At 41.8% G+C, this 26,621-nt stretch overlaps 1 protein-coding gene across 2 annotated transcripts in view; it reads left to right on the top strand.

Moving 5' to 3' along the window:
- LOC121536806 (STE20/SPS1-related proline-alanine-rich protein kinase) overlaps window positions 1-24,867 on the top strand; it is a 31,405-nt gene extending 6,538 nt beyond the window's left edge. The window contains exons 11-19 of one of the 2 annotated variants that reach the window (XM_041844375.2): window positions 1,528-1,599; window positions 2,021-2,143; window positions 2,916-2,957; window positions 3,511-3,567; window positions 5,251-5,318; window positions 20,077-20,129; window positions 20,274-20,342; window positions 20,737-20,801; window positions 22,918-24,867. In XM_041844375.2, coding sequence (XP_041700309.1) covers window positions 1,528-1,599; window positions 2,021-2,143; window positions 2,916-2,957; window positions 3,511-3,567; window positions 5,251-5,318; window positions 20,077-20,129; window positions 20,274-20,342; window positions 20,737-20,801; window positions 22,918-22,992 — 624 coding nt within the window. In that variant the 3' untranslated portion in view covers window positions 22,993-24,867. The remainder of the gene's footprint in view (window positions 1-1,527; window positions 1,600-2,020; window positions 2,144-2,915; window positions 2,958-3,510; window positions 3,568-5,250; window positions 5,319-20,076; window positions 20,130-20,273; window positions 20,343-20,736; window positions 20,802-22,917) is intronic. The other variant, XM_041844376.2, reaches the window with a different exon arrangement.
- The last annotated feature ends 1,754 nt before the right edge of the window (window positions 24,868-26,621 follow it).

The raw sequence follows: 26,621 nt of genomic DNA, 5'->3' as shown, positions 1-26,621 counted from the left end.
GCAGCGACGACATCATCGTGTCATCCAAAAACATGGCAGACATCGGATGAATATAAAATGTTAATATCTTCGGCTGTGAGTGAAGGAAAAAAATTGGCCTCAGCGACAATTATTTTAGTAATTCAATGAATGTTTTGTGCACAAAAGTGATGACTAAAGAGTATTATTAGGAATTTCCTAATCTGACTTCTCTATGTGGCCGTGTATGGAAATTCCGTGCCGGGCGTCAGTTATGCTGCAGTACCGAAGCAAAACTGTAGGAGAAGTCAAAACCGTGCTTCTAGACCGGAACCCTTGGTCTATCTCCTGCCCCCTCCCACAGACTCACTTCCTCCCTTCATCCCTCCCTTAGCCTCCCTTCTCCCCTGCCCCCTCCCTGAGTCTCCCTCCTCCCCTGCCCCCTCCCTGAGTCTCCCTCCTCCCCTGCCCCCTCCCTTAGCCTCCCTCCTCCCCTGCCCCCTCCCTTAGCCTCCCTTCTCCCCTGCCCCCTCCCTTAGTCTCCCTCCTCCCTTGCCCCCTCCCTTAGCCTCCCTCCTCCCCTGCCCCCTCCCTTAGCCTCCCTTCTCCCGTGCCTCCTCCCTGAGTCTCCCTCCTCCCCTGCCCCCTCCCTTAGCCTCCCTTCCTCCCCTGCCCCTCCCTTAGCCTCCCTTCCTCCCCTGCCCCCTCCCTGAATCTCCCTCCACTCTTGCCCTCCTCCCTCAGCCTCTTCCCCTTGCCCCTCCCTCATTCTCTCCTCTCCTGCCCTATCTGTCTCTCTCCTGTCCTCCTTTTTCTGCTCTAAGAATCCCATGAGCTATAGGCTTGTTAAACATTGGAGTCGCTCCCCAGAGAAGTAAGGAAAGGTAGATTTTGCAATAGAAATGCAGGGAGCTTATTGTGTAGGGTACCTATTTTTACATCAGTAGTGAAGTTCTACACTTGGGAAGACTATGATATAGCAATCAAAGAGAAGTACATATTGGACCATGGGCAGTCAAGCTGTATTAATTAAACCAGAGTTAATACAAAATAGTAATTTTCAAGACATGTATTGTATCTCTAGCAGTTGTTCATTGGCCAGAAGAGGGCACCCCTGCTCCTTAGTTGATCACATAGGGAGGCCTGCAGGAGGTATTGATCAAAGATTATTTCTAGAGGCTGACACCAAGGGCGGTGGGCTGCAGCAGTCATTGATGTGTTACGTAATTGAAAGTTGGAAAATAATACTGATATAATACTGAGACTGATTTTCCACACTAGTACACAGATGATACAGTTTAGATTCAGAGCATCTATAGATGGCTCTTGTAATTTGCCTGTATGTACACCTTAATCCCATATTTTCCCTTTGTGTGTTTCTCTAAGTGTGCATGCTCATAAATATAGTAGTAAATGTAGTTGTTCACATGCTTTGGCATAGACAGCTTGATGGTACCGTATGTGTGTGTGTATAGAGACATACAGGCCACTGAACTGTCACATGCATCCACACACAGTGTGCAGGTGATGATGATCAGAGTGGACTGATGCTTTTTTGTTTTGCTCAAGGAGCCAGAGCAGAATTCCAGGAGCATGGGCTCTGTGTCAGGTTCGGAGAAAGAACTTGATGCCATCAGAAGGGTACATGTTCTTTGACTTAGCCCTAGAATGCTGGGTGCTTCCACTTAGATTAATCCAGAGTTAGCTTCTTAAGGAGTTTTTGTGTTTTGTTTTCTCTGTGTTTCGCTTTGGTGTTCTCTGTTCTTTTGTTCTCTGCTAGCTTATAGCAGCTGTTTTGTAGACATTAAAAACTCCCAGAGAGTAATCCAAGCCCAAGCTAGTGTTTGTGCAATGTTTGATCAATTCATCTGCACTCATATAGGAACAGTGTATATTTCTAAAATCCTATAAACTCATATAAGACAGATGAATAACATTTGATGTTGTGTTGGTTTTGACCTTAGTGAGAGAACCTTAGAAGGGGTATGCAACTAAATGTGTTTTGTCTCTCAGCCCTACAGTTTGATGGTGTGTGTTAACAGTTGTGCTGTGTTTGGCTCAGGTGAGGAGAGTTCCAGGGTCCAGTGGCCATCTGCACAAGACGGAGGACGGAGACTGGGAGTGGAGCGATGATGAGCTGGATGAGGGGAGCGAGGAGGGCAAGGCTGCTGTCAATCAAGGCAGGGTAGGTGAGACCATGACAAGAGACGCACATCCAAACTTGACCACAGGGGCTGGAGAAAAAAGGGACAACTACACTCTTAGAAAGAAAGGTGCTATCTAGAACCTTAAAGGGTTCTTCGGCTGTCCCCATAGGATAATCCTTTGAAGAACCCTTTTTGGTTGCAGGTAGAACCCTTTTGGTTCCAGATAGAACCCTTTTGGGTTCCATGTAGAACCCTTTATACAGAGGGTTCTACATGGAACGCAAAAGGGTTCTACATGGAACCCAAAAGGGTTCTCCTATGGGGACAGCCAAAGAACCCTTTTGGAACCCTTTTTTCGAAGAGTGTAATGTTGAGGACATGATACTCTCCTTTTGTTTTAGCCTTTGTACAGTCCTAGATCCTGCATGGATCTCTGTGAGAGCAGTGAGCTAGCTGTCACATGTCACTAGAGGTAGTTGGTAAGGGTTTGAAGATGGCTGTAGGGGGCTGGGGAGGGAGCGGGAAAGACAGCCATGATCAAAGATCAAAAGGTTATTTGATATAGATGCATAACCTGAACGTCTCTTACGCTGAAGAATTACACAAAGCAAAGATGTGACAAATGAAATGCTGATAATGATATTCAATCTTCGTCAGCTTTGAATTTTCGGTTGCCTCCTGTAAACTACATTATGCTAATTATTCTGCAGATATGGGTTCTACGGTGATTGCACTCTACATATGCCAGTCATATTTAGATTTGTCAAGACTGAGAAGATCATTGTGTTTGTGTTTGATATTGCCTTCCAGTCGCGAAGGGTCAGAGAGGAGAACCAAGATGAAAACCAAGACGTAAGTTAGCTGTTTTCGGTTCTATAAACAAATGTGCAGTACATGGTTTATCATCGTTAGTGTCTTTTTGATATCAGAGACCGTCAGGTGGAATGTGGTTGAAGATTGATTTTCGTAAGTGTGTAAACCTGCACATTGACAAGGTTAATATACTTACTTTGTCCCTGTTTCTTCCTGTATAATTTGATTACTTTACAAAGGGCATCATTGGAAAATCCAATTGCCTGCCTCAACAGGGAGCAGGTTGTGTATAAATGATTACATCTGAAATAAACCTAGTACGTCTCACCCGCCACAATTTCTCGGACTCATTGATTTTAGCAAGGGTGAACGTGTATACATGCTTTCTCTATTTGATTGTTCCTAAACAAAAACAACAAAATGTTTTACATATTGATTGTTTTGTATTGACTTTTCTCTATTTGCTGACTGAGATGAGCAATGTCTAATCTTGGGCAAAGATTTGTTATTGCTAACAATGTTCCTCCATAGCACAGAAAAATGACTAGTATATGTTATATCTTTACTATATGCCTTTCGTTTTGTGCCACAGGATGAGGAGAACGCCAACATTGTTCCCATTGAAGGGCTATCCATTCAGCATCCACAGGTGAGGGTTTCAGGAGCAGCATCACCAGCAGCAGAGGCAGACGTTATTTGTCATGATTCAGTGACCTTGATGCACCACTGAGTGTGTTTGAGTGAGTATGTGCCAGGCTCCATGTGGCTCATGGATGGGCCCTTGCAGCAGTAATAAGTCAAGAGTAAATGGCCGTCCTGCTCCACTCCGTTGATCTACATGCGTGCGCGTGGGTGGAGTGGGATTTTTGGAGTAGCGGACACCTTTTGGTAACATGATATCTTCGCTGGTCCCACTCCCGTTCACAAGGTGGTGATAGCAAAGTATTTTCTTTTTATCTTTTCGTTTTGTGAAAACAAGTAAGAGTCACCTTCCCTTGCTACTAGTAGCTAGCTGGCAGCCTGGCTAGCGGGTTTAGCCTGGCTAAAAACATAGCAAGCTAGCTAGCCTTTTAGCTTCCCACATCTCCATGTGAAACAGATGTATATATTTTTAAAATATGTCCAGCAAATATTCTGTACTTGCCGGTGTAACCTAAAACATGATCTCAGTTTGATATGCTGCTTGTGTATTCTTTCCAAGATCAACTAAAAATAAAACGTCATGTTTTGGTCATTGTGAAAAAGGCACATGGCTAGCTAGTTGGCTACAGCAGGTTCTATCATTTCACAATAGCCTGTAATCGTTAGTTATTACTTCTAAACAAAATACATTTTTTGGGTGAATTCTTGTTGTCTTCTTATTTGTTGTGAAAGCAAAAAAGAGTATATTGTCTTGTTGTCCCTTGCTCGCAAGTTGGCTAAACACTGCAAGCTAGCTAGCCTTTTAGCTTCCCACATCTTCATGTGAAATAATCAGATTTATAATTAAATAATATGCCCTGACAAATATTCTTATACTTGCCGGTGTAACCTACAACGTTATCCTAGTTTGATATGCTGCTTGAATGTATACACTCCCATATCAGCTAAAAATAGAATGGCGTCATGTTTTGGTCCAGTAGCCTGGAATCACTAGTTATTACATTTTGGGAGTGGATTCTAATAAGGCTACAATGTTGTTTGGTTTTTTGTTTGAACAGCCGCTGAGATTATATTTTCTTATCAATGCAAAATAGACTACTCTGATGCATAGCCTATAGATCATATTCAACGTACTCCCGTGCCTACACAACACTTCTCCCATGGCTACGGAAGGGATGATTCGGCTCGTTACAATTTTTATGTGGCACGGGAGTACGTCGAATATCGGAGGGCACTACGGCGAGCCGCCCTTTCGTGACGAAAAACGACTTTGCGACACTGCGCTACGCTCAGTCGGCTCCGTTTGCGTATTCTGTGTAGTCCCCTCTAGTCATCTAAAAGGCCCTGTGCCATTCTCTCACTGGCCATTGTAATTTCAGAAATTAGGCAGTGTTGTTTGAGTTTCACCCCCACGTCTGGCAGTGATGGAGGCCATAAGTGCTACTGTGGTTCTTACTTTGTTGAGTCAAGGTCTAGTCAAAGGATTGTGCCTCAAAAACAGAACTCAATGATCTTGTCAGAATACATCAATACAATACACTGTATATATTGAATGCATTTTTGTGTGATATAACTTATGTATTCTTCTGTTGCTTTTGTAGTTTAATCAGTGTATATACAGTTATATATTTTTATACTCCAGGAGATATTGAGTACTTACTGGCTTTATTGACTCACTCTTTACTTACAGGTTCAACCATTTGAGAAGAACACAGGGCCCTATATTCAAGGTGCTCTAAATATGGTTCTAAGGCTAAGGTAAGCAGTCTCAATTTGGCCTCATCCTCCTTACATCCGTTACACCCAAACAGAGGTCTGAGAATCTCTCGTTATGTACCCTGCTGCTAATAGACCTAATGATGACCAACTTATGTCTTGGCCCTCTAAAGAGATGATCTGACTTAAACAAGGATCTGGTCTCTCTAATCTGGCTGAGAGGTTGTGTGGGAAGAGGAGAGTGTTACACTCGATTGACTTTCCATTGGCCCCGCTCCACATTACTGTGTTCGCAGGGACTGAATTAGAGGGCTGTTAAGGACCTGCTCTGCCACCAGACTTACCAACACTGACCTGATCTGACTTCACCTTCATTTCAGCTAGTCCAGACACTTTTAGCCACTGGGACATAGCTGCCAGGTTAAAGACCTATTGCTAAAAGCCAATTCAAGGCTGTAGCAAGACTTTTGACCAATATGGAATAGGTTTATTAGTAGATTTAGGCTCCGATTTATCACTGTTTTATATATTCTGTCCTTTTATGATACATGTATGATAACTAGTGTCGTTTAGGCTTCAGACTCCTCTAAGCAGTCAAATCCTTTCCCAAGAGGAAAGCGGTTTATATTTATTGCATTGAATTTAAATCAGTTTTACTTCCCCTGCAGCAAAATGGAAGCAGATTTAAACACCATGTCTGAAAGCAGGATAAGCAAGGCAAATGTACAGAACTGTGACACACGCACACACACATACACATACACACACACAGATGTCTGCCACAGACATAGACATGGAACAAGCTCCCTCACGACGCCAGGACAGCGGAGTCACTCACCACCTTCCGGAGACATTTGAAACCCCACCTCTTTAAGGAATACCTGGGATAGGATAAAGTAATCCTGCTCTGCGCGGAGGGCAGTCTCGCCACAGCAAAAGGATTTCAGTGATGTGTGTCAAATCAAATCAAATGTTATTTGTAACATGCGCCGATAACAACAGGTGTAGACCTTACAGTGAAATGCTTACTTACCAGCCCTTAACCATCAATGCAGTTTAATAAAGAATACCAAAAACAATCACAAAAAATACAATATAAAATAATAAGAAATAAAAGTAACAAATAATTAAAGAGCAGCAGTAACAATATCAATAGCGAGGCTATATACAGGGGGTACCAGTACCGAGTCAATGTGCGGGGCACCGGTTAGTCGAGGTAATTGAGGTAATATGTACATGTAGGTAGAGTTATTAAAGTGACTATGCATAGATAATAAACAGAGAGTAGCAGCAGCATAAAATAGGGGGGTGGGGAAATGCAAATAGTCTGGGTAGCCATTTGATTAGATGTTCATGAGTCTTATGGCTTGGGGGTAGAAGCTGTTAAGAAGCCTTTTGGACATAGACTTGGCGCTCCGGTACCGCTTGCCGTGCGGTAACAGAGAGAACAGTCAATAACTAGGGTGGCTGGAGTCTTTGACAATTTTTAGGGCCTTCCTCTGACACCGCCTGGTATAGAGGTCCTGGATGGCAGGAAGCTTGGCTCCAGTGATGTACTGGGCCGTACGCACTACCCTCTTTAGGCCGAGCAGTTGCCATAACAGGCAGTGATGCAACCAGTCAGGATGCTCTCGATGGTGCAGCTGTAGAACCTTTTGAGGATCTGAGGACCCATGCCAAATCTTTTCAGTCTCCTCGTTCTATCCTGCCAAGACAGTGTATAACCCTGTCTTGGTAGATTTAAGTAAAAAGTCAACTGACAAGATCCACACCTCTGATCTGTGCTGAAACAGTCAGTCCCTATCACGCAGCATCCAAAGGAGAGCAGTACATTTATCAGGCCTCTCAAGGACTTGTTCAGAAAAACTCAAATGGCTTTAGCTTAGCCCTGTCAACTCCCAATCTCCCATAAAGCAATAATGGGGCTTTGTTGCAATCGGTTTTGACACGTTATGTAGAATTATGATGTGGATTTATTTGCATAGAGATTTCTGTATAACCCTATTTAGTCCATGAACTGTAAAAGCAGTTCTGGAAGTACTTGAAAGAGCATTACATTACATTTGATTCGCTGGGCGAAGGTACCTTTACACAGGAGTGAATTACATTGGTGACATTTCACAGCTTTTGAATATGTTGTAAACTGGTTTAACGCAATACTGTATTTTCTTCACAGTCCAAAGTCAGTGCAGTAAAACAACAGTGTTACATTATAACACCATCATCTACACTCATCATCTCTTTTCGTATGACAAAAAATATGTTTGCCTAAAGAGGTATACTGTACCCAGTACCCAGAGGATCAGGAGATGACATGGTCACTGGTCAGACTTGCAGGCTTTATATGAGTGACAAACAGGTCCTTAAGCAGATACAGTAAAGGGAGAATACTTTTGAAGCGTGGCATTTGGATGCAACCATACTTTCAAGGACAGATGCGGAGAACGACAGACCTCGTTGTCTGAGCGGAGGGGTGGAACAGATGTTAGAAATTCAGCAACGTGGCTTTAAGTCTGGATTGTCAACCGAGGGGTTGACATGTTTTTAGTGAGAGCATGACAACAGGATTAAGGCTAAGCTGAATAAAAGTCTGAGTTGGAGATTGGAAGAAATACAGAGGGATAGGAGGTCCCTGTAGAAAACATACTGAGGGTACTAAGGATGCATGTTAGGTGAAAGGATTCACAGAAATTAATGTTATTTTGAATATTTCATAGGGCATCCCCAGGGAGCTTAGGAAATGTTCTCATACAATTCTTACATTGTTTATTTGCTGACTAGCAAGTTAACATACAGTAAGGGGAAAAAGTATTTGATCCCCTGCTGATTTTGTACGTTTGCCCACTGACAAAGAAATGATCAGTCTATAATTTTAATGGTAGGTTTATTTGAACAGTGAGAAACAGAATAACAACAACAAAAAAACAGAAAAACGCTGGTCAAAAATGTAATAAATTGATTTGCATTTTAATGAGGGAAATAAGTATTTGACCCCCTCTCAATCAGAAAGATTTCTGGTTCCCAGGTGCTTTTATACAGGTAACGAGCTGAGATTAGGAGCACACTCTTAAAGGGAGTGCTCCTAATCTCAGCTTGTTACCTGTATAAAAGACACCTGTCCACAGAAGCAATCAATCAATCAGATTCCAAACTCTCCACCATGGCCAAGACCAAAGAGCTCTCCAAGGATGTTAGGGACAAGATTGTAGACCTACACAAGGCTGGAATGGGCTACAAGACCATCACCAAGCAGCTTGGTGAGAAGGTGACAACAGTTGGTGCGATTATTCGCAAATGGAAGAAACACAAAATAACTGTCAATCTCCCTCGACCTGGGGCTCCATGCAAGATCTCACCTCGTGGAGTTGCAATGATCATGAGAACGGTGAGGAATCAGCCCAGAACTACACGGGAGGATCTTGTCAATGATCTCAAGGCAGCTGGGACCATAGTCACCAAGAAAACAATTGGTAACACACTACGCCGTGAAGGACTGAAATCCTGCAGCGCCCGCAAGGTCCCCCTGCTCAAGAAAGCACATATACAGGGCCGTCTGAAGTTTGCGAATGAACATCTGAATGATTCAGAGGAGAACTGGGTGAAAGTGTTGTGGTCAGATGAGACCAAAATCAAGCTCTTTGGCATCAACTCAACTCGCCGTGTTTGGAGGAGGAGGAATGCTGCCTATGACCCCAAGAACACCATCCCCACCGTCAAACCTAGAGGTGGAAACATTATGCTTTGGGGGTGTTTTTCTGCTAAGGGGACAGGACAACTTCACCGCATCAAAGGGACGATGGACGGTCCATGTACCGTCAAATCTTGGGTGAGAACCTCCTTCCCTCAGCCAAGTTATTGAAAATGGGTCGTGGATGGGTATTCCAGCATGACAATGACCCAAACACACGGCCAAGGCAACAAAGGAGTGGCTCAAGAAGAAGCACATTAAGGTCCTGGAGTGGCCTAGCCAGTCTCCAGACTTTAATCCCATAGAAAATCTGTGGAGGGAGCTGAAGGTTCGAGTTGCCAAACGTCAGCCTCAAACTTAATGACTTGGAGAAGATCTGCAAAAAGGAGTGGAACAAAATCCCTCCTGAGATGTGTGCAAACCTGGTGGCCAACTACAAGAAACGTCTGACCTCTGTAACCCACTAAGTCAGGGGTGTCAAACTCATTTTAGCTCAGGGGCCACATGGAGGAAAATCTATTCCCAAGTGGGCCAGACCGGAAAAATCATGGTATATATAACTTAAAAACAACAACTTCAGATTGTTTTCTTTGTTTTAATACTATCAACATAAAACATAAAGCTGGAGCCTGAGGACAGTGTGTCCAAAATAGTACAAGCACAACATCACTATTAATCATAAAACACCTCAAGTTTATTTGAAAATTCTAAAGAAAAAGAACACACAAACACACACTGCCTCAGTGATTCACAGAACTGTTTCACAGATCACAGAACTATATCAGGGTGTCATTTCTCAGGCAGAAATGTAGATACAAATAATGAAATCCTGTTCCCCAAACAAGTGCAAGAACCACAGAGTCAAGAATAGGTTAAATATACAAATAAAATAAAATCTATTAAAAACAATAGCATATCAACATAAAAACATATAAACATAAAGCTGGAGCCTGAGGACAGTGTGTCCAAAAGCACAACATCACTATTAATCATAAAACACCTCAAGCTATTTGAAATTCTGAGGACAAACAACACACAAACACACAATGCCTCAGTGATTCACAGAAGTATATCACAGATCACATAACTGTATCAGGGTGTCTCATGCAGCACTTTAAGTGGGGTTGCATAGTTTATTTGACTCCTGATACCTGGCATCTTTTAGCTTTCACCAGCGCATCAATATCAGGCGTCACATCCTGAGTGGCAGCCAACTTCAGGATGTGATTCAAGTGCTTGTGCGTGAGCCTTGAGCGCAGCTTTGTTTTATTTATGCTCATTACAGAGAACTTGCTCACAAAGATATGTGGTTCCAAACATGCACAACAGTTTTGCAGCGAGGGCTGTCAAGTTGGGGTAACCTGGCAAGAGATTCTGATAAAATGTGTCCAAGCCAGCTGCGGCAAATTTGCCCTTCAAATCCGAGTCACACTGCAAGTATATTATTTCAAGTTGGATGCTGACGGGCAGATCAGAGGGATTCACGGTTAATGGCGAACAAAAAAACGTTGAAGTCTTTCTCCAGTTCACCAAAAATCTGAAAGCGTTGCTCAAACTCCCTTAACAGTCCCGTTATTTTATCTTTGAACCGCTTCATGCCTGCCACATGTTGGGTCGCGCACACATTTTTCAGACAGGGGAAGTGAGCTGCATCACCACCGGCGAGTTGCGTCTCCCACAATGACAGCTTCAACTTGAAAGAACGTATGCTGTCATAATACTGCGTGGCAACTTTGTTGCACCCTTGCAGCTGTTTGTTCAAGTTATTCAGGTGCTCTGTAACATCCACCATAAATGCAAGGTCCTGCATCCATTCTGCGGAATGAAATTCTAACACTGGTTTGCCCTTTTCTTCCATGAACTGTTCAATTTCTTCTCGTAAATCAAAGAAACGCCTCAGCACAGCACCTCGGCTTAACCATCTTACCTCAGTGTGGTATGGCAGGCCATAGATGTGGTCTTTCTCTCTGAGAAGGCTGTCAAACTGACGTTGATTCAGGCTTCTGGATCGGATGAAATTAACAGTTTGGATAATATAATAATAATAATATAATATAATAATAATATAATAAAAATAATAACCACCTTCATGACGTTATCCATCTTTAATGACTTGCAACACAAAGCCTCCTGGTGCAAAATACAGTGAAAAGTCCAAAAATCACGTCCTCCATTTGCAGATTGCACTTTCTCTCTGAACTTTGTCACAACGCCTGCTTTTTTCCCGATCATTGAGGGCGCACCATCTGTAGCCAGGCTGACAGCGCGGGACCAGTCCACTCCGACCCTGTCCAGCGCGCCCGACGAGTGCAGTGAAAATATCAGCTGCTGTCGTTGTATCTGTCATCGGCACCAACTCCACGAACTCCTCGGTGACGGTCAATGTGTCATCAACTCTGCGGATGAAAATGGCCAGTTGTGCAACATCTGTAATGTCCGTGCTTTCATCAATTGCAACCGAAAACGCAATAAATGACTTTACTTTTTGCTTCAACTTGCTGTCCAAATCCACTGAAAGATCGGAAATCCTGTCTGCAACTGTGTTTCTTGTCAGGCTGATATTTGCAAAAGCCTGCCGCTTTTCAGGGCACACAATCTCCGCTGCCTTCATCATGCATGTTTTTACAAATTCACCCTCACTAAATGGTTTTGAAGCCACTGCGATTTCATTAGCAATGAGGTAGCTAGCTTTCACTGCAGTGTCACTGATGTCTCGGCTGTGAGTAAACTCAGACTGCTGTTTCTTCAGACCCGCCAACAGTTCATTCACCTTCTCTCATCTCCGCTGTCCTTGAAAGTTGTCATATTTGTCGGCATGAAGACTCACATAGTGGCGACGAAGGTTATATTCTTTCAGCACTGCAACATGCTCTGAACACACCAAACATACAGCTTTCCCATTCAATTCCGTGAAGAAATAGGATGACCATTTTTCTTGGAACACTCTCGTCCCACTTTTCTCTTTTTTGACAGAGACATATTGGGGCAATGAGGGTGCCAAAGCACATAATGTTAAAAGTAGAAGCCGTAATAAATATCGCGGGCAAAACAAAGTAGCTCATTGGCTGCACGTGCTTGACCTACTTGCTCTGCCCCGGTATAAACAGTTTGCTTGCTTAACACAATTGCTATTGCGCCATCCAGTGGACGCAATTGGAACAGCAGTTTATTTTATTGAAAAATTGCAGCGCATTTTTATACTTTACAATTTTTTTTTTTTAAATTTTTTTTTAAAATTTTTTTTTTATCATCTCGCGGGCCGGATTAAACCCGTTTGCGGGCCTGATCCGGCCCGCGGGCCGGACGTTTGACACCCCTGCACTAAGTAATGTTTTGCAGAGAGATCAAATACTTATTTCCCTAATTAAAATGCAAATCAATTTATAACATTTTTGGAATGCTTGTTTCTGGATTTTGTTGTTGTTATTCTGTCTCTCACTGTTCAAATAAACCTACCATTAAAATTATAGACTGATCATGTCTTTGTCAGTGGGCAAACGTACAAAATCAGCAGGGGATTAAATACTTTTTTCCCTCACTGTAATGGTAGGACAAGTGAGATAACTGTAGTTTATTTCCATTCAAAGCTAATTTATTTTGTGGAAAACAGATGGGGAAGGTGTTGGAGTTATCTAACCTGATTCAACCTGAAACCTATAGCATTATTAAAGCCCATATTGAATAGTTCCAGCTTTGTCTCTTTCCAGTCACAATGGCATTACAGTAATCATGATGCTCTTCTAGTTACATCTTTATATTTTAATAGGTGACTGATCTGCAATCAGCAGATGGGACACTCCACATTCTACCAATCATAATATTCTGTTATTATACTCCTCCATACAATAGTAGCTAGATGTATCTAGTTGTATTTACAAAAGACTTGCGTTGACAAGTTTCTTAGGCTTCAGTTTTGTAATCACGAAAATCGATGCAGATGAAAATGTAATTATAGTTTAATCCAATTGCTTCATGAAGAGTAAAACCATGAACAGAGCTCTGGTGGTATAAGAGCTGTATCGTGTGGTGGGGGTTCTCTTGGGAAAAATACCAAACTAATTGGAAAAACATAATTGCATCTGAAAGAACAAACACTATACAGTGGGGAAAAAAAGTATTTAGTCAGCCACCAATTGTGCAAGTTCTCCCACTTAAAAAGATGAGAGGCCTGTAATTTTCATCATAGGTACACGTCAACTATGACAGACAAAATGAGATTTTTTTTCTCCAGAAAATCACATTGTAGGATTTTTAATGAATTTATTTGCAAATTATGGTGGAAAATAAGTATTTGGTCAATAACAAAAGTTTCTCAATACTTTGTTATATACCCTTTGTTGGCAATGACACTGGTCAAACGTTTTCTGTAAGTCTTCACAAGGTTTTCACACACTGTTGCTGGTATTTTGGCCCATTCCTCCATGCAGATCTCCTCTAGAGCAGTGATGTTTTGGGGCTGTCGCTGGGCAACACGGACTTTCAACTCCCTCCAAAGATTTTCTATGGGGTTGAGATCTGGAGACTGGCTAGGCCACTCCAGGACCTTGAAATGCTTCTTACGAAGCCACTCCTTTGTTGCCCAGGCGGTGTGTTTGGGATCATTGTCATGCTGAAAGACCCAGCCACGTTTCATCTTCAATGCCCTTGCTGATGGAAGGAGGTTTTCACTCAAAATCTCACGATACATGGCCCCATTCATTCTTTCCTTTACACGGATCAGTCGTCCTGGTCCCTTTGCAGAAAAACAGCCCCAAAGCATGATGTTTCCACCCCCATGCTTCACAGTAGGTATGGTGTTCTTTGGATGCAACTCAGCATTCTTTGTCCTCCAAACACGACGAGTTGAGTTTTTACCAAAAAGTTATATTTTGGTTTCATCTGACCATATGACATTCTCCCAATCCTCTTCTGGATCATCCAAATGCACTCTAGCAAACTTCAGACGTGCCTGGACATGTACTGGCTTAAGCAGGGGGACACGTCTGGCACTGCAGGATTTGAGTCCCTGGCGGCGTAGTGTGTTACTGATGGTAGGCTTTGTTACTTTGGTCCCAGCTCTCTGCAGGTCATTCACTAGGTCCCCCCGTGTGGTTCTGGGATTTTTGCTCACCGATCTTGTGATCATTTTGACCCCACGGGGTGAGATCTTGCGTGGAGCCCCAGATCGAGGGAGATTATCAGTGGTCTTGTATGTCTTCCATTTCCTAATAATTGCTCCCACAGTTGATTTCTTCAAACCAAGCTGCTTACCTATTGCAGATTCAGTCTTCCCAGCCTGGTGCAGGTCTACAATTTTGTTTCTGGTGTCCTTTGACAGCTCTTTGGTCTTGGCCATAGTGGAGTTTGGAGTGTGACTGTTTGAGGTTGTAGACAGGTGTCTTTTATACTGATAACAAGTTCAAACAGGTGCCATTAATACAGGTAACGAGTGGAGGACAGAGGAGCCTTCTGTGAGTTACAGGTCTGTGAGAGCCAGAAATCTTGCTTGTTTGTAGGTGACCAAATACTTATTTTCCACCATAATTTGCAAATAAATTCATGAAAAATCCTACAATGTGATTTTCTGGAGAAAAAAAATCTCAATTTGTCTGTCATAGTTGACGTGTACCTATGATGAAAATTACAGGCCTCTCTCATCTTTTTAAGTGGGAGAACTTGCACAATTGGTGGCTGACTAAATACTTTTTTCCCCCACAGTATAAATTCTCCTCCCAAAATTGATAAGGATGTTAAGGTTGATTAGAAAATAATTTATGCTAGCGTGAACCCATCAATTAAGGTCCTTTAGAGAATTGTATTCAGATGGGATGTTATGGTTAGTTGACCATGATTAGGGTTGCAAAGGCAGGGTATATTACTGGAAACTTTTGAAATTTACCAGTAAACTACCAGAACCTTGGTATCTTTCAAGAATTTTATGTAATCTATCACAAGATATCTAGTGGCCTTTATGGGTACTTCAGATTATCAAAGGTATCTGTAATTATGTCTGGCCCTATGTGTGGCCTTATCAAATGTAAAATATATGACATAATTAAATAAGATGATTTAAAAATTTAACATAGAATGACAAAGCTGTAAACCATTATCCTAAATATAAACCATGAACTTAGTGAATACCATTGGTGTTTAATATGAGGGTTTCAGCATAATATCCAATTTTTTTACTCTTATTTATTTATTAAGTCAATATGTATTTGTTGTCAATGTTTTGGCGGCAAACTGGTGGCAGTTGTGAAGTCAATAGTTGAAAGAGTTGCAGAGTTAATTGAAAATAATGCCATTGTTGATTAGATGCTTTTTTCATTAATTAGGCTATTTTCTCTTCAACCATATGGTCTATCCACTAGAAACTCATGGACAATATGGACACAGATATAAAAAATGAATAGTATATATTAATACATGTTTTAAGTTATTTAAGTATAAATTATCAAAGTTAAAATAGATTGCTATAGGTTTTCTTTTAATTACCCAAATTACTGAAGATTTTGGTTACTTTACTAAATTACCGGTAGCTTTGCAACCCTAACCATAATGCCTGGGAGTGGTTGATGTATGTCTGAAACAGAGAAGGGATCTCAGAGACACACTGGGGGACTTGGAACCATCAGGAAACTTCAATTAAAAGACAATAAGAACAACAGGAAAAGTTTGAATGACCTGGGAGTTGACATTTTTTATTTTGTACAGAAGAAATTGAGCATTTGATCTGCTCCATGAAAGAAAGAAAGAGCACTTTGGCACAGATATTGACGTGTCATCCTCACTGGCAGTTGATTGCTGATTAATAGGGTATGTAATCATGGGAGGATAGAAGTCAGCCAATTAACCAATAGAGCTCCAGGCAGATGTGGCACATTTATTCCGTCTGTCCATGGGCTGGTGTTATCATGCACACGCAGCCCACCCTGCCTTGTGTAGACTCAGACAAAAAGTTTTGATTATTGTGCGTTGCAGTGTGCAAACTCATTAATTTAAACCCACGAGAAAGCCAAATTACTCTCCTTTATTTTGCCAGCACAATCCATCCCAAATTAATTACCTGCACATTAATACTATCTCCTCTCACACAATGGGCCCATTCATGTAGGCTTTCCCAAGGCTGGAGCTCTGAAGTACTTTCCCTCTGCTGACTCCAAACACTCCCCAGATGTGTGTATTGATTGTGTTTGTTGGTGTTTTAAGAAATTACTTCCCTGTCAATGCCAAACAGGATTTAGAGTTCTCCTTTGTAGTCAGGGGCGGACTGACCATCTGACATTTCGGGCAAATGCCAGATAGGCTGGTCCATTTTTAGCCTGGTGGGCCTGTCCAACTTTCTTTTTTTGTGTGTGTGTGTGGGGGAATTATAATTAACTGGCTAACAATGGGGGTCTCAACTAATAAAATGGGCCGGTGTGGGGGCCTTGAGGGGAAAAAAAGGTCAGTTGTGGGGGCCTCAAGGAAAGAAATGGGCCGGTGTGTTAAAAATGTCAGAGCCGATTTCTGGTCACAGTCAGTCCCTGTGTGTAGTCTATACACAACAGACCATCTGTTTACCAGGCTTTGGCCTGAACTGCAGTGAACGCTCTCAGTGCTAGAGAGCTTTACAGCTAACTTTCCCCAACATACCAATCATAAGTCTGGACAGGACACACTGTAAACAGCTTCAGTGGCAGAGTGCAATTCAGAAGTATTAATGTGTTCTATAGACAAACATTACCTGAGTTACTCTGGGGACCTGGGAGTGATGACATTCTGTCATGTTTTATAGCAGAGATTCTCCCCTCCTTGAATGGCACTCTCTGAGTGTTTGCCAGTCAAGTGTTTGCCTGAGTGCTCATTGCCTACCAGGGGAAATCTATTTTAGTAGATAGAACACCTCTCTATACAAAGATTTCAGCTCATGGTTTACCTGGTGAACACTCCAATTGCCCCAATGCTTGCTAGGGTCCACTGGCATCTCTGGTGATTCATTTGGAGGGTGTGGGATGCTGGGATTTGAAGCAAAATCATGGTTTATTCTGTCTGTTTATTCATGGCTTATTATGTCCCTGTGCTGATGGGTTGATAATAACACAGTTATTTAAGAAAATCTTAACATTTCCAGTAAGACTGGAAGATTGACGTTTTAAAAGAAGCACATAAAATCCCCAAAACTTCTAAACGGTTTCTCAATCTGTGTGTGTGGCTTAGCTCCGACTGTCCTTTGCAATCTATTTACCTCCCACAATGTAATCTGACAGAGACTTTCCAGGCATCTGCTGCCGATCTCTCTGGAGGAGGACTTAGTAGGTAGATGGAAACGCCGGGCTCAGGCCCGCTGACACAGATGTGGCTGCAGAAGCACTTACAGCATGCTCTCCCACTGTCCGTGGATGAACTGGAGAGATCTTAGTCATCCTACATCCATCTGCTAAACTCAAGTTTCACCCCTGACTTCTCTCTAGCTGTGAATCTGCAGAATTGGACAAGTAAAGTTGACACAGGCAGCTGATGGAAATCCACTCCCACTTCTCTTCCTACTGCCTCTCTCTCTCTCTTGCTCTCTCTCGTAAAACTAAGTTAGCCCTCACAGAGGTGTCGAAGCATGTTCCGTACATGCAAAATCTCCTGTAAAATGTAGGTCAGGGGCTAGCAGGTGGGCAGAGACTGATGAGATTTATGCATCTTAATTACAGCTCAAATTAATCCCACTCCCACAACGCTGTGTACAGTAGCCAGCCCAGCCGCTCCCCTCCTTTTGAAGCTATCAGTCATTGATATATTTTATATTTTTCAAAGTAGCTACCTTTTGCCTTGATGACAGCTTTGCACACTTGGCATTCTCTCAACCAGCTTCATGAGGAATGCTTTTCCAACAGTCTTGAAGGAGTTCCCACATATGCTGAGCACTTGTTGCTTGCTTTTCCTTCACTCTGCGGTCCAACTCATCCCAAACCATCTCAATTGGGTTGAGGTCGGGTGATTGTGGAGACTAGGTCATCTGATGCAGCACTCCATCACTCTCATTCTTGGTCAAATAGCCCTTACACAGCCTGGAGGTGTGTTTTGGGTCATTCTCCTGTTGAAAAACAAATGATAGTCCCACTAAGTGCAAACCAGATGGGATGGCGTATCGCTGCAGAATGCTCTGGTAGTTAAGTGTGCCTTGAATTCTAAATAGATCACCAACAGTGTCACCAGCAAAGCACCCCCACAACATCAAACCTCCTCCATGCTTCACAGTGGGAACCACACATGCAGAGATCATCCGTTCACCTACTCTGCGTCTCACAAAGACACGGCAGTTGGAACCAAAAATCTCACATTTTGGACTCATCAAACCAAAGGACAGATTTCCACCGGTCTAATGTCCATTGCTCGTGTTTCTTGGCCCAAGCAAGTCTCTTCTTCTTATTGGTGTCCTTTAGTAGGGGTTTCTTTGCAGCAATTCGACCATGAATGCCTGATTCACGCAGTCTCCTCTGAACAGTTGATGTTGAGATGTGTCTGTTACTTGAACTCTGTGAAGCATTTATTTGGGCTGCAATCTGAGGTGCAGTTAACTCTAATGAACTTATCCTTTGCAGCAGAGGTAACTCTGGGTCTTCCATTCCTGTGGCGGTCCTCATGAGAGCAAGTTTCATCATAGCGCTTGATGGTTTTTGCGACTGCACTTGAAGAAACTTTCAAAGTTCTTGAAATTTTCCGGATTGACTGACCTTCATGTCTTAAAGTAATGGACTGTCATTTTTCTTTGCTTATTTGAGCTGTTCTTGCCATAATATAGACTTGGTCTTTTACCAAATAGGGCTATCTTCTGTATACCAACCCTACCTTGTCAAAACACAACTGATTGGCTCAAACGCATTAAGGAAAGAAATTCCACAAATTAACTTTTAACAAGGCACACCTGTTAATTGAAATGCATTCCAGGTGACTACCTCATGAAGCTGGTTGAGAGAATGCCAAGAGTGTGCATGTCACGGGGGTCTATGTCGTCCAAGTATGACCAAGGCGCAGCGTGTCCAAGAAACATGACTTTATTGTAGAATAAACGACAAAACAAAACAAGAACCGTAACGTCCTCAGTACACCGACTGAACTTGGAAGAAAAACCCACAAAACCCAGGTGAAACCACACAGTTTAAATATGGCTCCCAATCAGAGATAACGAGCCGACAGCTGACACTCGTTACCTCCGATTGGGAGTCATATGACTAATCAACAACAAAACCAAACATAGAAATGAACAACTAGATCCAACATAGAAATGCACCCAAACAAAGAAAATGAACAACCCTGGCTCAATAATCAAAGTCCATGGAACCAGAGTGTCACAGTGCAAAGCTGTCATCAAGGCAAAGGGTGGCTACTTTGAAGAATCACAAATATAAAATATATTTTGATTTGTTTAACACTTTTTTGGTTATTACATGGTTCCATGTGTTATTTCATAGTTTTGATGTCTTCACTATTATTCTACAATGTAGAAAATAGTAAAAAATAAAGAAAAACCGTGGAATGAGTAGGTGTGTCCAAACTTTTGACTGGTAGTGTATGTTAGTTTTGCCCAACCTGTATGCATGTTCCCCACTGGTACACAGGCCAGAGTGAGGGTTTATTTTCATGGCAACTCAAAACAATCAATTTTATTGAGCTTTACAGTGCAGCCTATTTAATATGCAAGGATTCAAATTTGAGTACTAATGCTACACCAACTGTGTTGTCCATAAATACAGGATGATATTACATTAGCTAATAGTAACACTAACTTAAGCAGTTAGTAAGGAAAACAATATGCTTAACATGGCCCATTGTGTTAAGCCTAGAGACGCGTAGTGTTTAATAGTGGATGTGGCAGCCAGGCTGTCTCTTTCTACTCCTCCATTCCTGGGGGTCTGCTTGTCAGGATACTCTTCAGACAGTCTGAATCAAATAGAACACACGGGGACTCTTGGCCTGGTCCCAGATCTGAATTGTAGCCAACTCCTCTGACTATTGTTGTCATGCCATGGAGTTGTAAACCCAAAGAGTCTAACCAGGTCCTGGACCCCCTGTCTGTTCCTATGGAGGATAGACTGGTGGGTTCCATGTTCACATGTAACACATCTTAAATACTTATCACCTTCCCATCTCTCTCTTCAGGAACTCCAGGAAGGAGCTGAATGACATCCGGTTTGAGTTCACTCCTGGCCGAGGTAAGAGCTGCACACAATGAAGAAGCTAATGTTAGAATGTGGTTATTAGCACCATTTGATATTGTATTTTGTATTGAAGTGTAGTACCGTATGTCACGTTAACTTCTCACCTGGTTCTAATGTTGTATGTTGTTCTCTCCATAGACACTGCCGATGGGGTTTCCCAGGAGCTATTCTCAGCTGGCCTTGTCAATGGACACGATGTTGTTGTCGGTAAATGTTTCATCCTTGTTTTCTGATGTAATGCAGGGCTTATTTAAACCCACATGCTTAGCGTGTATTTTCCAGACCTAGGTCAAATACATGTGTCAAATACTTGAAAGTATTTGAGGTGCGCTTGATTTAGCTTGGAGTTTGTACATTTGGAACTATTTTACTGGGCAAACTAAATCATGCGCAGTTCAAGTATTTAAACATATTTTACATGTATTTGACCTAGGTCTGGTATTTTCAAAAGAATCACATCCCTCTCAGTCAATGAGAGGTATAAGAGCAGCGAGGTACAGTCTTGATTTATTCATCATATGATCTATGATAGATAATCTGATGTGACTGTGCAATAACACTATTAACACTTGCGTACTCTATATATAACATTACCTTTCAGTTGCAGCTAACCTGCAGAAGATTGTAGATGACCCGACTACCTACAAAGTGTTGACCTTTAAACTGGTGAGTACCCAGATGATAAATGTCACACCACCTCATGTCTCAAGATAGCTACATGAAATAAGAGGTTTCCAAAAACCAGAACGTTACATCACACAGATTGATTGAATTCCATAACGCTCAACATACATAGAAAATATAATGTCTCACTTACACCAATTCAATGACAATGCTTTAGGGTTGTGGTGTCTGGAGATACTGACACTTCATTCAAATCCCAAATGAGCAGTGGTGCTAGAGAATGGGGGAAATCTGTGATGACAGGCGTGTCGCAGCACTGACTTTGTCGTGTAAGTGGAATAACTGATGGTTGACACTCCTAATCTGCACATGCTTCCCTCCGAGCACGACACTATGTGATTTACATTGATCGACACCGAGCGGAACAATGCAAATTCTCTACAGAGAAGAATGAAGGAAGCAATGAATGCCGATCCCAGTGGATTTGCCGTAATATTGGGCTATTTTTTAGCACCCTTTTGGAAGGTGTGGGTGAGGTAAACAACATCTGTGCGGTTGGTCACAGTATATCACTCTTCGACCTTTCTGCCATGTACGTCTTATCAGCAGCTGGTGAATGTCGCTGGAGACACTCTGGTGTGCAGAACTGCATCAGAGGGGTTAGCAGCAGCAGCATCCAGACTGTGCTGCTGGCTGGGGCCTGGCTGGGTAAATATATTGGCCAGAGCACTTTCCCATTTCTATTAGTTAACACACTGCTCCAGTTCCAGGCGGCACGAAATCACACACAGCCACTCAACTCCAAATATCGACCAAAAACACTGAATTATGTTTGCGGTTTCACTACACATGCCGACAGTGAGAATAATGATCTTCGCTCGGAGAACAATTCAGAACATTTTACCAACAGGGTTTATACCACAGGATAGACCCACCAGTCTATCCGGGGAGAGACAGAACCTTTCTCCATTCTCCACTCTAAATTGCTGGAGGCGGGCAGACATTGCACTGACTCATGCTGTACCACATCCAGGGGGATAGCGATGTGAAAAATATATATCTATTGCCTCTCAGAGACTGCACTCAAACCAATCTGAATGCATGTTGCCAGTAATAAGGCCTCCTTGTGGGTCAGCATAGGAGCATAACTAGTTTAGAATTTTGCCGCACTCACTCTCTAATGAACTTTCAATAAAATACAACTTATATTTTAGCAAAAGCTCCTCTAGTTTTGAGAGGGCTTTTGTGGAGTTAGCCATGCCAATGACTCAAGTGCAGACAAAATAATTATCTGTTTCTTGTATTTTCTTTTCAAACGGCATGTCTTATTTAAAAAAACCTTGAACATGATAGGGAGGTTTGTGAGACTACTGGGACACTTTTAGATTTCACTGCCAGGGAAACTCCCCAGGTCTCAGGATAGCTATATCATCCGGATTTAAATGCAACACAGACCTGTACAACATAGTCATAGAGCTTTTAACATGGAACATATCCAATCTTTCTCAGTGCAAAGCACAGGAGAGTTCTGTAGATTGCACTGCAACCCTTCACAGTAGAAGCTGTTGCATCACAATATTATTAGTTATTAGATTAAATGAAAACCTGAAGGGAAATTACAATTGTCTTTGTGCATTTTGCATTGCTTGTGTCACAGGATGTCTAGTAACAGGTTCTAGTCACAACAGTAATGAAAAATACTTTGATGTAGTAATTAATAGAGCTGCTAAGACGCCGTCTCGGATGATATGAAGCATGTTCTATTATTAAATGGAGGAATTACATTGTTCTACCACCTTGGCTGTAGGGAAATACTGTAGAATTTTAAAAGCTCTCCATAAATGTTTCATTGGCAAATTATCTTTTGAAGGACTGTAATTCCTCCACTCTGCTCTCATGTCTTCATGGCCCTGTAACAAGGGGACAAATCTCTCCTGTGCTTTAAGTTTTCTTAGTTTATAGGATTTAAGAGCGAAGAGGTCAAAGTAATATTAATCCGTTAAACAGTGGCTTACTACATAAAGTAGGATCAGTGCCAAAACCAATCCTAATTGTTAGGGTACAGCTGTTCATTGGGTGTTGGATTATGGTAATGTTGTTGTTGTACGCAAATGTTAGGATTTTATGGCCCCCACCTATTGATCTGTTCCTCCATCAGGTCTCTGGCTGTGATGACACTGAGATCCCAGACAACGTGAAGCTGATTGGCTTCGCCCAGCTGAGTGTTAGCTGATGCGCTCCTCATCATGGCCAAAGCAAGTGAGATGGAGGAGTCAGGTCAGAGCAGACAGACAGACAGACAGACAGACAGACCGAGAAGCACCACATACACCCCTTGCTTGCTTCCATTCTCCCCTGCCCCGATGCCCAGCTCTGTCACAGATCCTCTCCGCTAACCCCCCCCAGGCTAGGTCAGTGCACGGAACAGGATTCAGCTAAGAAAACTAAAGATGTTCTCAGGTGGTAATAGCTGGGGATAAAACAAAGTGGCTTAGGACTTGTTGTGTGTTTTTTAAATTATGTTACCTCTGCTTTCAGCGAAGATCTTACTATTATTTATTGAAATGAGAAACTTTTATTTGTTTCTCACCGTTACGTTTTCACAGTGAAAAATATTTGCTTCTTCAACTTCCATTTCACAGACTACTCATTTGAGATAAAGAAATGTTTCCCATAGCTCTGTGTTGTAGTCCTTGTTCAGAATGTAATATTTACTTTATTTTATGGAAGAAGCACATTTTCATGATAACATTATAAATGTTTTAAAAGGAATGAACTGTACTGTGTATAGATGAGCGTAAACCAACAAATTTAAGGGACCCATTATTGGTGAAAGTGAAGGAAAGGTGAAACCTGAATGCTGCCGTGTGTAATGTGCTGCTTATTCATGACAGTGTTGATGCTTAAAAATGCTAGAGGTGCCTTGTTCATTAATCTGTGCCTAAGAACGTAGGTAATGAGTGAGACCGCGAAAAGCAGAACTTGTTTATGTTGGTTGGTTTAAGACCATTTCACAAACATACATCCGTATATTCCAGCAGTGATACAACTCAATGGTAGTATTTTCTCAAGTCAATAGTTATACTCTAAGGACAAGCTACAATGCAATTTTGGGCAGAGTATATGCACCTGATAAAACAATGCTTAGCCCTGGGAGACTCACGTTATGAATTGTAATGAGAATTTAACCTGTATGCTTTGTCATCAGACAACAATGGTCATTTGAACCATAACACAAACCATAATCCTGTAATATGCTTCAGTTGATGTGTTTTCGGAAGCCAAATTAATTGATAAATGGCTCTATTCAATCAGATCCGCTTTAGCCGGGATCTGCATAGCGGTTGTTTGTTGGTGTCGGAGGTGGCTCCTGGCATTATACCTAAAGCGGACATTGCCATTGGTGATACGGCATCGCAATAAGAGAAAACCCATGCAGCCTCGTTTACAATTTCGAACACTGGAATGTGAGATGTCATCTACATCTCGATTAGGCTGGTAGAAATTAATCGTTTAATGATTTTCAATTTGAGCGTCATTATTTCTATATAGCCTACACTTTCTCATTCTGAACTTCTAACGTGAGTGGGATGGGTGTGGCTTCGTGACAATGATCAAGAGCAGCTGCTCACCGATTTGACAGCTCCAACATAGCTACACTTACGACACCGCCAAAAACATCAGCTATGCGGGTGTCGGCTGTCGCCGGTTAATGCTTGATCTGATTAAATGTAGGCCAAAATCTTGAAAAATTAAGTTTCTTGCTCTTTCTTACTGCACTACAAGATGTTTTTTCCTAAATATATTAGTCTGAAATGTACTGTATAACAATGCATCTGCAAACGAAACCCAAAGGCAACTATTGAAAGGTTGATGAGCCATTTGTTTGTCCAAACAAGTACAGTAGCTCTAAATTATAATTATTTTCTAAATTAAAGTGGTAAATAAATATTAACTTGTACTAAATACGTTATTTGAATAGGTAAATTGTTTTTGTTTTTTATGTACAGTATGTGTACCATTTCCGCATATTATCTTTGTTCCCTTTCTGTAATCGGCCAATAAAAAATTCTGCAGAGGAGCAACAAATAAAAATGAATTGCTATTATTAAAACTAATGTTGTGTTGAGTTGATTTTGTATTCATTTAGCTGCAATAGATGTTGATTTACTTAAAAGTTAACTGACTGAAGTAATCCTGTCCAGATTGTAAAACATTACAATCTCCTAATGGAAATGAATTATAACAGGTTGGACAACTTTGTGAAGGTCACTCCTCCCACATCCCAAGTACATACGGAAGAGGCAATGAAACGGTGAGGAATCCTTTCAGCCAAATAGTGCCTCCATTTATTATAAACAAGTTACAGAATTTGGCAATGTCACCATCTGGCAGATACACTGCTGTCGGAACAGTCTGCCAAGTGACACTATGTGGCATGTGGATGTTTGGCAGATCCCCAAGGTGAGTTGAACTGGCTAGAGCCACTGAAAATTCAAACTATTACAAATGCACACATTTACATGGAACTATAAAAAATATATATTTGTGGCTGGAAGTAATTTGTGGATGGTACTCGAGTTTGTTGACAAATAGAAAGGAATTTGATGAACATGAAAATCCATACAAGTAGCTGTATTTCAACAAATCTAAACCCCAAAAACAAATGTAATCGACATGAATGCATGATAAGGGTCAACAAGTATACAAGGCATTGAATAGGTTTTATTATTTTCAAGTATGTATATTTTTTATGTAAAAAAACAAAACATACGGTATATCACAACAACCCCCTTCAGGATCTTTAAACTTTCACAGTCAAGTGTCACAATAGCTTATACACTGAACAAAAATATAAACGTAAAAGGTAAAGTGTTGGTCCCATGTTTCCATATGCACAAAAAGCTTATTTCTCTCATTTTTTTGCACAAATGTGTTTACATTCCTGTTAGTGAGCATTTATCCTTTACCAAGATAATCCATCCACCTGACAGGTGTGGGATATCAAGAAACTGATTAAACAGCATGATCATTACACAGGTGGACCTTGTGCTGGGGACAATAAAATATCACTAAAATGTGCAGTTTTGTCACACAACACAATGCCACAGATGTCTCATTTTGAGGAGCGTGCAATTGGCATGCTGACTGCAGGCCAAATTTTTTATAGAATTTGGCAGTACGTCCAAACGGCCTCAACCACAGACCACGTGTATGGTGTCGTGTAGGCAAGCGGTTTGCTGATGTCAGCGATGTGAACAGAGTACCCCATGGTGGCGGTGGGGTTATGGTATGGGCAGGCATAAGCTACGGACAATGAACACAATTGCATTTTATCGATGGCAATTTGAATGCACAGAAATACCGTGATGAGATCCTGAGGCCCATTGTCGTGCCATTCATCCGCCGCCATCACCTCATGTTTCATTATGATAAAGCACGGCCACATGTCGCAAGGATCTGTACACAATTCCTGAAAGCTGAAAATGTCCGGTTCTTCCATGGCCTGCACACTCACCAGACATGTCACTCATTGAGCATGTTTGGGATGCTCTGGATCGACGTGTACGACAGCGTGTTCCAGTTCCTGCCAATATCCAGCAACTCCGCACAGCCATTGAAGAGGAGTGGACAACATTCCACAGGCCACAGTCAACAGCCTGATCAACTCTATGCGAAGGAGATGTGTCACGCTGCATGAGGCAAATGGTGGTCACACCAGATACTGACTGGTTTTCTGATCCACGCCCCTACCTTTTAAAAAAAACTATCTGTGACCAACAGATGCATATCTGTATTCCCAGTCATGTGAAATCCGTAGATTAGGGCCTAATGAATTTATTTAAATTGACTGATTTCCTT

This window comes from Coregonus clupeaformis, chromosome 23 (assembly GCF_020615455.1).
Source record: "Coregonus clupeaformis isolate EN_2021a chromosome 23, ASM2061545v1, whole genome shotgun sequence".
Classification (NCBI taxonomy): Eukaryota; Metazoa; Chordata; class Actinopteri; order Salmoniformes; family Salmonidae; genus Coregonus; species Coregonus clupeaformis.
Note: the sequence above shows the minus strand (reverse complement) of the source record. Positions and strands in the feature narration are given on the sequence as shown.